General features: G+C 35.1%; 1 protein-coding gene across 1 annotated transcript; it reads left to right on the forward strand.

Moving 5' to 3' along the window:
- Nucleotides 1–9,877: 9,877 nt before the first annotated feature.
- Nucleotides 9,878–11,958, forward strand: LOC113335543 (E3 ubiquitin-protein ligase WAV3-like). Its single transcript, XM_026581583.1, has 4 exons — nt 9,878–10,016; nt 10,175–10,731; nt 10,821–11,161; nt 11,251–11,958. Exons 1-4 carry the CDS (start codon nt 9,971–9,973, stop codon nt 11,738–11,740), a joined length of 1,434 nt encoding a protein of 477 aa, XP_026437368.1. The 5' UTR covers nt 9,878–9,970; the 3' UTR covers nt 11,741–11,958.
- Nucleotides 11,959–13,032: the final 1,074 nt, after the last annotated feature.

Here is a 13,032-nt window from a genome sequence, read left to right on the forward strand (position 1 = left end):
GTATGATTAGTATGATTTTGAGAAAATAAAGATAGAAAATAACTAGAAAATCAAATTGAGAGTTCAAATAAGCTAAAACCATCAAAATCTAACCAAAAAATCGAATAATTACGATCAAGATTCATAAAAACAGTACGTCATATACGTACTGATGTTTAATACACAAGCAAAAACTGAAACCAAACATATAGAAGCATAGTAAACACAGAAAAATCAGTACGTCATATACGTACCGATGGTTAATACATAAAACTAAACTGAAACCAAACCAAAAGCCAACAAAATGAAACTAAAATTCTAGATCTACAAACAAAACAAACGTAAAACCTGATTTGTATAACTAGATCTGGACTATTTTCATCAAAAACCTTCAGTACATCATATATGTATTGATGATTAATACACAAAAGCAAACTAAAAACAAACCAAAGACCAACAAAACCGAGTTAAAACATCAGATCTAATAATGAAATGAACATAAAACATCACTATCTATCTAAATCTAAAGTATTTTACCAAAATTGAAGTAAAAAATTAACGAATCAAGCATGAAGATCATAAACACAAAAAAACTGAATTTAATTCCTCTTTTCGGAACCTTAAAATCTGAATTTTGAATTCTTTTTCCCATGAAATCAAGAGATTTGGATCTCAGATTAAGATAGAATCAATAAAAAACTTACTATAAAGATCAGTATAGGTAAATCAACTTACGAAATACCTCAGAATCAAAACAAATATTTCAGTATTACATATACGTACTCATGGATCGAACCCAAAAATCAATTAAAAAACGCTGATAGAATCCAAAAACAATGACAAAACTTTGAATATAACCGAATCAACATCAGATCTAATACCTAAACATTAGATTTTGCTATAAACATAAAAATTTCTCTAATCCGAGAAGAAAAAAAACCTAAATTAAAATTAGCTTTTGAAGAAGAAAGGAAAAATGAAAACCTAAACTATACCAACAGTAAGGAAGTGAACCTACCGATTAATCTTATTTTGAATTCACGAATTGATCAACACCTCAGAAGATCTTCATAGCCGGAGCTTTTCACCGAACCACAAATGAGAAAATGAAGAAGAAGAAGAATAGATCGAGAAATGAAGAAGAAATGGATTTGGTTACTGCTTTATATACTTAAGGGTGTTTTCGGTATTTAAAAATACTTCCTCATATGTTCCACACGTGTACAGGACCTGGGCTTAAAAAATTTGGTCCATTTTCATGTTTTCTTTTAATTATGGACCTCTGATTAGTGGGCTTTAATGGGTGGACCTGCCACTAACTAAGAACACTATAATGGTACCTATTGGTAATTCCTAGTTTCAGGTTCTAATGGTGAACATAATTTTTTGCATGATGAAACTACCAGGAAAGAATTAGAAGGAAAAAATAATGATTTTGGTGCAAGATTGGATGCTATGAAGTCGCGTCGAGAAGCTTCACCCCTAGTCAAAGCCATGCTAGAAGGTCACACTGATTTGGTGTGGAATATCTTGGATGATAAATCTCCCGATATAAACAGTTTGAGCCGTAAAGTTCAAAAGGTCGATCTCCTAGACCTTCTCAGGATAAAGAAAAACGAGCTCACTCTCCAACTAAGCTTATACCTGATAATTTTGGTTCTGATGAGGATGAGGAGGGAGAATTTTATGAAGATTATGAGGGTTCCTATATTATGCATGTCGAAAGCAAAACCGTATACTAAGAGAAGATATAGAGGAAGTAAATAACTTGTTTTTTCTTTTCTTTTAGGAGATTTTTCTTTTTAGAGTTTTTTTATGAGACTATTTGATTCTTGTAGTTACGTTTTTTTTGCTTTAGTAAATTTTTGGACTTAGCAAAAAAAAGAAGAAGTAGAATATGAAGTGATGGTAAAAAGTAAATACTAAAAGAGTCCGTTCTAATCTTAGCCGGGGCATTATTGTATGCCTTCTCGGAGGTTAAAATTCAGGCTTCCCTTGTTTGAGATGTGTAATAATTGCAGGATTTCTATTCCTTTACTTTTAGGTTTCCCAAATATGGGGAATAGAAAACATACCTAGAAGGTGGGTTTAGGATTCCCGTCAGTTGGGAATCGATTATCTTTCAATATTTTTTTTATTTTGATAATTATTCTCTTACTTTTTGATCCTAATCCTGACTAAACAAAACAAGATTTAAAGAATCATATTCCAAGAAAATTATGTTCATGGAATCATATGTCCAGGTATCGCATTCCCTTCCCGTCAACCGAACACGACGTAAAAATTACCTAAGGAACTAATGATTGCTTATTACCTAGCAAAGTAAGTGAACTACGAATTTTTTTTCTCCCAATTCTTACACTTTTACTACTCTTTGATGCATCGAATATTTTAATAGTTCAAATGTTTGTCATTCAATCTAGTTGAATTATAATAGTTCCACTTACATAAATGTCCTCGGGAACCTTTAAAGGAATAGTTATGTTTTTTTCCAAAGAATAAGGTTATATTAAAAAAAAATAAACCTTTACACAAAGCAAACGGAGTTACACAATTGTAGGAGTCTCCCAATTGCTCCAAATATGACTAGGAGAGACAAACTTTTTTTTTTTTTGACGAAAAAAGGGAAAATTATATTAAAAAGTAGGAGGTCACAAAGGAGTGACGTCTTACAAAGAAAAAAAGCAGTAATCAACAATTGTCGATCGCAGCATCCCAGTTACAATACAGGCAAAAATCTTAATAAGCAGTGCCCAATTAAAAAGAGTGCACTTTACAGAAATTATGAGTTGATTAATATTTCTTCTTCTATTCTCGTAAATATATCGGTATCACAAGACCATACAACTATAAGTTGTTTAATAAGATCAGTTATCTCATCCGCCTTCTGTTTTCTAGATCCAAAGACTCTCCCGTTCATTTCCTTCTACAGTCTCCAACCAATTGCATAATGGATAATCCCTCAAACTGCTTTACATGTACCTCCCAAAATATTTCTAGTCCAAGCTTCATACAAATCAAAAAGTGACCCCGGCATTGGCCACGAAATCCGAAAAGCTTTAATGAAATAATTCCATACCTAAAACGAATAAGGACAATGCAATAACATATTATCTGTTGTTTCTCTTTCGAAATTAAAGAAAACACACAAATCATTTTCTATCTCCACTCCTGTATGCCTTAACATGTCCGCAGTTGGAAAAGAATTATGAAAAGAAGTCCAAATACTAAAACATACCTTGTGTGGATTATTGTTCTTCCATAAATGTTTCACGAAACTGCACGTCTCAAACTTCCCAGCTAGATCATAGCATTTCGTCGTACAAAATTCTCCATAACAGACATCTTGTCACCTCTTTCCAAAAGATTTGGGATACGGACATCACGCCTAAGAAGATCCCATTCAAGATACTCATTAGTATTCAAAGCTCTATTGAAAACACATTGTCATCCATTGCCTCTCATCTCTGCTACAATGACATCTTTATCATTCACTACCTTGAACATCTCCAGGAAAATGTCTTTTAGGCATCCTCCATCAATCCATTTATCCTTCCAAAATGTGATTTCGTTACCGTCATTAACTGTAAACTGATCCATGTTTTGAACCGTCGGAACCATATTCGCCACGATCTTCCATAAACTTCTGCATTGGGGATTAGAAACAACATCCGGCATTAGCAGATCACTTTTTCGCTTGGACTTCTCTTGCACTATATTCTTCCAAAGGGTACTTTTTCGTTTCGAGTACCTCCATATCCACTTAACCAACAACGTCCGATTGATTGTCCTTAGGTTTCTCATGCCTAACCATTATTATGGTTTTTTATAGCGTACACTTTACGCTTCGCTTTAATTTATTATTCAGAAACGGTCTGAAGCGTACCTATGAAGTGTTCTGACTGTGAAGTGTGTAGTCAATGATTATGACCAAAGTCAGAAACGCAAAATGGTCAAAATACAAGAAATAATGTTCTAAAAATTGAAAAATAACGGTGGAATTCAAACCTACCACCTCATGTGTCGTATGTGAATGTTGAACCACTGTTCTACATGGTTATTTAGGATAATATTTTGCTATATTATATATTTATAAATATTTTCATACCTATTTATAATATAATCAATTTTAAATTTTACGACTCACCGCCAACCATGAATCGCCACTTCACGCTTCAACCTACGCATCGTTTCTCAAAAATAGAAAACGGTTCATGCTCCGCTTCACGCTTTCAATACCTTGCCCATTATCCTAAGGAAAACATATCTTTGTCCAAGCTACCCAAACTAGGTTTCTTGGTCCTTCAACTTCTCTCCGAAAGAAATTGGGCATGATTCTCACCATTCTTTGTCTCCACAAAGGTACTGAAAGCATGAAGCGTTTTTCATTTTTAGGAAGCGCTGCGTAGCGTGAAGCGTCGCTTCATGGTTGATGTTTGAAAATGATGTTTTCTTATAAATAAATAGTCGCAACTAGAAATTATCAATTTCTTAGGAAGAGTATATCTATATAAATTTTATATAAGTCTAACTTTTATCAAAAATAAAGCGTGTGTACACCAGTTCAACCTACTCCAGACGAGTGGGAGGTGGGGTGTTCAATTCCCCCTTAAAACATGCCCTTCACATGACCGCTTCAGAGCTAAATGCTGAAATTTGAAGCGAAACGTACACTCTGAAGCGTGAAGCATACGCTTCATGAAAGATGCGCTTCACATGACCGCTTCGAAGCGAAATGCTGAAATTTAAAGCGAAGCGTACGCTCCGAAACGTGAAGCATAAGCTTTAAAATACCATGGTCTCCGCACTAGCCGTTAAGGGAAAGCAAGGGCGGAGCTAGGAATTACGAGATGAGGGTGCAAAAATTTTTTTTAGAGGCCGCAAAGAAGCAAGAATAGGCTTGTATATAAACAAAATAGATCTTGTTGGGCCTAGAATAGGCTTTGGAGCAAGTTGGGCCAGGGGTGCAATTGCACGCGTGAAAACTACAGAGAGACCCATTCTCCCTGATGTTTCTACTGTGAAACCCACGCTCCCAAAACTACAGGCGCGCACCCAAATTCTGGAAGAAAATTATTCTCAAACCCAAAATATATAAAATTTTGTTTTTGTCTTTTTTTTCTTCTTCTTCGTCTTTTTTTTTTCTTCTTCTTCTCCACTATGCCTAGATCTCAGAAAAAGGGAGAGATTCGATTGATTTCGAGAACAAATTCATGCCTAAATTCGATTGATCTCAACAGCAGCACCAAATCTTCTTCTTCTTCGAATTAACGACGAACCCTCTTACTACCGATTCTCTTCATTACAATTTCAATTCACTACTGTTATTAATGGTAGCACCAAAAATCCCTAAATGGGTTTGTAGAACACGGTTTGGTCATCATAGATTTATGATCAAAACTTGTTTTCAATGAAGATTTTGAAATGAATTTCAGATTTTTATGAAACTCTCAGCCGTGAATTGAGTTGGAGTAAGAATACCGGAAGAGTTGTGAAGAAGGTTTAATTGCAGATGATGGTGTAAATACATGAAAGAAGATGATTGTGTAAATACATGATTTTGACCAAGACCCCCCGAATAACTGAAAGATAATGGTTTGCGTGGGAGTTAATGAAACATGAAAGAAGATGATGATGTGGTTATGACTGCATAACATGTCATTCAGTCGAGAAACTGTCTGCATAACATGTTATGCATTCGTGAAAATGGATGCATAACCTGTTATGCATCTACAAAATTTGTTGCATAACATGTAATGCAGTCCAGAAAACCTGCATAACCTGTTATGCGTCCGAAAATATGGCTACATAATGCATTATGCATCGAGAAAATAGATGCATAACCTGATATGCATCCGTAAATTTGGATGCATACTGCATTATGCATCAATTTTTTATATGTACGACTAAAATCAACCAAAACAATGGTTACATAACTTGTTATAGATGCATAACTTTGTTATGCAGTCGAAAAAATGGTTGCATAATTCGTTATGCGTCCGCAGAATGTGTTATGCATCGTTTTTGGTGATTGCATAATGGTTAAGTATCAAGTTTTCAAAAAAAAAATCCTAAAATGAGGATCACCTCCGATTTTTTCGTTAAAAACAAAAATTTGATATTCTTGTTTGTACTCGTTGCGTAGCTCTTTTAAAAAGATTTCCAACGATGTAAAATTTGTAAAATTCTAAGGCGCGGATTTTTAGATATGTTATGTCCAAGTTGCACTGCCAATTATACCCTTGAAAAATTAGGCTGCGTAACGAGTTATGCCTGAAAAGATAGTATGCATAACCAGTTATGTATTGATTCATTTAATAATTTCATATAATTATGGGTGTCACGGTATACAAAATTAATTGTGGACCTGAGAATGAGAATACTTTTTTTTTTGGGTCTCCCCCTAATTTTCCCATTGCACGCCCATACAATTTGCTGGCTCCACCCCTGAATGAAAGACAAACAAATAATAAATTGGTAAACTAGCAAGACAACTCTTAATATTAGAATGAGTCTGTCTACTTGCTCTATTTAACTTATTCTTCTTCCAAATTGCAAACTTTTGCTCCATTCTTACCAAAACATACTCCCAAACTGAGGTACTAAGCCAATGTGCCCCTATGTACATACCGAGATAAGAAATGGAAGCTTTTCCGACTTACAACTAAGCTCTCTGGTTAGGACATCCATAATACTATCTGCACTCACACTAACCATCATGGATTCCTCCAAATTTTTATGCATGTAATCATTTAGAGAACCTCGAAAATTATTAAAAGTCTCCTAACTTCTTCTACATTTGCATCAATAAAAATCGCAGTTATACTGTATTAGTCTACACAATTGATTATCATGCAACGAGGAAGCAACTAGTTCATTGGCAACACAAAGTAAATAAGTCTATGTTGTGTGTGACTTAGGGTCTGGCATAGATATCGGTGATGTTGAATTTTGAAACTATCCTAGCACCAGCTAGTAAATTGAAGACATCGCCGATCTAATCTCATTAAAATGACACCCGGATCACAAAGATTAAAGAGAAGATCATGATTCATATACGCGAAATGACCTCTAAAGATGGGACTAGGCAGCCTAAATGTGCACTCTGTAATCTAAGACTATTCACTAAACACCAATTTATAGGTTTCACCCATGTCGATATGTATGCCAGTAAAGGAAAGTCGAATAGCCTTCATTTATTAATCTGTTAGACGCAGTTAGACAGTGGTTTTTTAGGTGTTGCGTAGACATAACCAAGTCTTGGTGGTATCCTTGTTAATTGAGCATGAATAGATGTCATATTCAAGGAAGCTAGCTGGTAGAGAAATATCATCACAACTGTCTAAGTCTGGGTTTGATAATGTTTTTATTTTTCCGAAAGCAATTTCAAAGCCTATATATGTTAATAATTTTTTAAATTAGTGTTTGGTAAAAAAAATCAAAATACTTTTTACCCAAAGCACTTCCCAAATTCCTCAATTTTTAAAAGCTGGGGAGGAGGGCTTTTAAAAGCTACAAAAACATAAGTTTTGGTCTCACCAAAATTTAATGTTTGATTTATCCATTTTGTCCCTATTTTATTTTGTAAATGATAAATATTACCATTAAATATATATACAATCAATTTTTATTTTTTATATAGTTTGTCACAAATAAAAATAAAAACAAATATGAAATGGAGATTGGGCGCAAATTGTTGCTAGGCTACCAACTAATTCCATCTAAAACTAATATAAAATTATTTTTATTTAATTTTAGCTTGATTTTTTTATAAAAAAAAATTATATAATAAAAAAAATTATTATATAATAAAATATTTATTTTATAACATAGTTGATAATAATATTAAATAATTACTTAATTTTAGTTTGATTTTTTGTTTGAAAATTATTTTACATATATATATTAAAAAGTTATTAAGTAAATTTAATATTATATATGTTTATATTTAATAGTAAAAATTTTAATTATTTTTAAACCCAATAAAATTGAAACAGAATTATTTTCAGATATATGTCTGTTTTTGTCATTTGCTACAACAACAATGGTTGATATTATATTTTACTAAACACACTTTGATTGCTTTTGTTAATCGGCTTTAACTTTAATTAATATTTTATCAAATGTCTAACTTTTTTTTTTCTCACAGCACAACACAGCAACGCACAGCAGAAAAGTGCTTTTGCAAGAGCCGCCGTTGTTAGGCCTGAATCAAAATATATCAACTCACTCTTTGCTCAGCCGGCCTTAGGTATTTTTTGTTTTTAGGGCCAGCCTTATGTATGCAATGTCTCGTTGGGTATATATTAGACCTACTCTCTGTCTGGCGTTTACTTTGGATTTTGCACGGCAATCATTTTAAATTTCGTGGTAGAAGTGAAGGACCTGGCACTATTACTTTTTATTGCACCCATATCTATAAATGAAATGCAGTTCTACTATCTATCTGCATATCATTTTGCATTGATTTGACATCTTACATATAAACTAGTGTTTGCTTGCATTTCTCAGCAGTTTCCGTAGGTCGACAATTATTTACATATAATTGATTAATCAGAAATTGTCCCTATGGCCTCCATAGACACTCTGCAAACAACATATTTAATATTCTTATATCCACAATAAATAGATGATTATTTTCTGCCAAAAGTCAGATCCAAGACCTATTCATCTTGATCTACCCATACTAACTCATGCGGCTAGCTAGCATCAAACAGTTACTCATTGGACAACAGCACACTGCCCCTTTTGCACAATGCTTCTTCTGTTCATATCAGAGCTGGTAATTAAAAGTTAAAACGTCATGGTTGCTCGGCCATTTTTTTTTTCATTGGACTAGTAACCCCCTCCCTCCGAGGTATGTGTATTGAAACTCACGTGAGAATGGATAGCTAGTTTGGAGATTTTTGCCTGAAAAGGACTTAAAAAATCACTCAAACCCGCGAATATGGTCAACATAATGTTGAATTCCAAAAGCAGAAATAACCAAAAGGGTAAAATATGATCAGAGAAAATGACGCATATGTCCTACCACATAATTTCATGATGAATGCAGTGGGATCATTTTTTTGGAGTAATAGTGCGTTCGAAATATTGACCAGTCAACTGGACTCATGTTCATGGTCAACAACACTCCACACTATTTAGTCAACGATCAATAGTACGTTTTCGAGTGTCCAGTAGGAGTGCATCCGAGTGCATGAGCCAGTCAACTGGAAAAGTCAACGGTCAATAGTACGTTCACGGGACTCAATGAGTCCTCGTTTGACAAAAACAGTTGCTAAAAGTCTATTTTCGAGGGTAAAAAAGGTATAAAACGGTTGCTAAAAGTCCAAAATGATACTTTTAATAGTGCGAGAATTTCATTTCTTTTGAAGTCATGTTCCCGCAAACAGCTCCCAAGTTTGTTGAGTATGATGTAGACATCGTATATCATTTTTTTCCTATCAGTAAAAAATTTGATACTAGCAAGTTTCGAATTCAGGTCACTGGTATCATCACCCAGCGTCTTTACCACTGTACTACAGTAATACCGGCACATTTACATCTTGTTTATGGCCTTATCTGTACAAAACGGAACCACTACTATTCTCAAAAATCTTTACACCAATATGTGGTAACTTTTGGTTGCAACCAATTGGCTCTTATTCCAACTTCTAAAATTCTACTACAACAATAATTACTTGTCATTGGGAATTTTTATCTTTAACTTATTTTTTATCATGATGCGGACGATTTCATTGCATGTTTCCAACAATCTAGTAAAAACACCAAGACTGACTGCTTGGGCCATGTGAATTTCAGTTATTTAGTTTTTGTACTTAAATGGATTTGAGACCCTTATTCATCACGATCGATCCTTAATAATATTAAAATGATTTCCGTCTCTCTCTGGCATTATATATTGAAAGCTGTATATAATGAGACGAACACAAAATATTTCTTTGTATCAATAACAGAAGATTAGAAGAGTATTCATTTTTTCACCAAAATGATGTACAACGATGATGAGCCGATTCTGAAACAGAATACGCCAGGTAATATCTGTTACACATCTCTCGACTTATCAATTAATCATCTGATTGTTTCTATCTTCTTTTTCCTTGTACGCTTCTAAATTATCTGTTAGTAACGAAATTCAAGTGTTAACATTGTACCTAATGAAACTATTATCCGTGGGTTATTAATTTTGCAGAGGAAGAAGCAGATATTGAACTAGGTGATGGACAGGCAGAGGCAAGAATCATCAAAAAGCAGGAAGCGCCATTGGCGGAAAGCCCGTTTAAAGTGTTGCTGGAGGTCAACGGGGTAGGATCTGATGAGGGAAGATTAGGCGTGGATCTTGTGATCATCTTAGATACCGGCGATACCATGGAGGGATCCCCGATAAAAAAGACGAAACTTGCCATTCAGTTCTTGCTGCAGAAACTTAGCAATGCAGATCGTTTGTCTATCGTCACTTTCAACAAGGAAGCTGACAAATTGTGCCCATTGCGCCAGATAACTGAAAGTTCTCGCATGGAGATTGCAAATCAGGTTAATTCTTTAGAAGCCGACTCTAGCACAAACATTTCTGCTGGCCTCAAAATGGCCTTAAAAATACTCAATGACCGCACTTACACCAAAAGGCGTCTCGTTGCCATCATGCTTATATCTAATGGAATAGAAGATGATGAGAGTAATGCTGCCAATATTCCTGTTGGTAAGGTGCCCATACACACATTCGGTCTTGGTAGTGACTGCGATCAAGAGGTAATTTGAATTTTTTACGAATCCGTATGTTTGCTCTTAATGTGATGTCACATCGGCGTTTCATTCATCATGCCTGCTCTTCCGTGTAGGTGCTGAGTATCATAGCTAAGAAAAGCAACGGAGGAACGTTTGCATTGGTACCTGACTTGGTCCCTCTGAGTGCTGTGTTTTCCACATCTTTGGCTGGCCTTTTCCATGTGGTTGTGGAGGACCTAACTCTGGCTATCACACCAGAAAATGGTTCCAAAATCACTGAGGTACATACCGTAAATTATCATCAACAGACGAAGGGTGTAGAGACCGACCCTGTTACTGTTGCATTTGGGACATTCTTCAAAAGAGAGACTTGCAGGGTCCTTCTGAAACTTGTTATACCAAAGGTTGACAAGAGGTGTAACTCTAAAATTTTCAAAATACATTACAAGTACAGGTATGTAAATACAATTTCATTTACTCTTTTCAATAATATAAAATCTCAACAAAACCCCAAAAGTATGATTTTTACGTATGTATACGCAGGATTGGTGGGGAGGAAACATTTATGTCCGACGAAAGAATCATAAATGTGACCCGCGATGCTATCTCAGGGGAGGATGAGATTGAGGAGGTGCTAGCTGAGGAGAGACGTATCAGAAGTACTTACAACATACAGGGGAGTGGTTTTGCACTTGCCCTTGAGGCTTCTCATGAATCACAACGTTCCGTAGCTCTTCCAGCTGGTATTCCAAGTGGTTATGATACTCCTCTTATGGCCGAATACAAGGAACAAGCTAAATCTTATACCTTGGATCAGGAGAGTTATGAAGTGCCCACGCCAGAGGAGGATAAGGATGTGGCGTCACCCATACCAGAGGCACCCAAACAGGAGGGTTGGGGATTTGGTAGGCTAAAGAAGGTAGTTGATTTGGGCTACAACATTGCTGCTGATAAATTAAAAGAACACGACCCACGGGCTGGGTTTAGCGGAAAAAATAAAAGCTTTAATTTGTCGGGTCACCCAACGATCTGATCTGGTAGATTGCACTGGCACCTTATTCATGGACTTCAGTACTTTTTTAGCTCTCGCTCTCTATAATGTATTGGTAGTACATGCTGATCATGTACTTCATAATCATGTTTTTATGTTCTTATTTCTGTTGAATTGTTTTTATGCTTTCTCTCTTTCCCAAGTTGGTTTTAATGTTACACGAGAATAAATACTACAAGAGTTTGCGTTGTTGTGTAAAATTAATTAACGGATTGATCAATCATAATATCCAATTCCCTTCAACAATCTTAGTATTTGATACGGGATTAATTAATCATTGAACTGTAATTCACTATTCTCTTTACTGGAGGGAAATAATAGTTCGATCCACTGTTTCTTCTTGACTTTAAATTATTTAAGTAATACAATAATTTAAGTAATACATATTTCATTTAGAGACACAAAGAGGATGTGACAAGGTTTGGGAACCTTTTCCGGATGGATTTTTCGAGACACAAAGAGGATGTGACAAGGTTTGGGAACCTTTTCCGAATGGATTTTTCCTGGGGAATTTATATGGTGAATTGGATGCGGATGGGGCGAAACCCATTGAATCCAATTCTGCTGCTCACCAATAGTTAGAAGACTCACCAATTTGGTATTGAAGCCTTAGAGATAGAAGGCTCATTCTGTGCACCTTGTCTTTTAAAGATATCCCACTACACACAAAACACTAATTTATCGGTTTTACATGCTATACGGTAATTTATCTGGCTGTTGAGGTAAATTCCTGTTTTGACACAAATGTTGGTCACGAGTTAAAGGTAGTTAAAACCACCATTTCTGCTGTTACAGAGATATTGTCACGGCTGTTTAAAATCGAATAATTTTAGTCTAATAGCTCTCTGATCAGCCTTATCTTGTCAGGTATGACGATCGGGTTTAGACACCATCATTGTTTTCTAAACTATACCTTATGCTCTGCCTAACGTTTACTTTCTATTGTTTTAAAATTTCACCGGTAGGAGGTGTATACTCTTTTTATTATTATACCCACAAGGATATGAATGAAATGTGGGTCCACATCCACTATTCATTTCTATATGTTCATATATGTCAGCATCTATTAGTATACGCTGTCATAGGCCGGTAGTAATATGCATTTTAATCAACTCTTATGGGTCATGCTTATGCAAGTTGAACAGTGGTAACAATAAATTCCCAGGTCAAACAATCATTCATGTCCACATCAATTACAAAAGGAAACATAAGGGACTGTCACATTGATGGCTAAGATCGATGATCATGTTAATAATATAGACTATTCTTCGGCG

This window comes from Papaver somniferum, chromosome 1 (assembly GCF_003573695.1).
Source record: "Papaver somniferum cultivar HN1 chromosome 1, ASM357369v1, whole genome shotgun sequence".
NCBI lineage: Eukaryota > Viridiplantae > Streptophyta > Magnoliopsida > Ranunculales > Papaveraceae > Papaver > Papaver somniferum.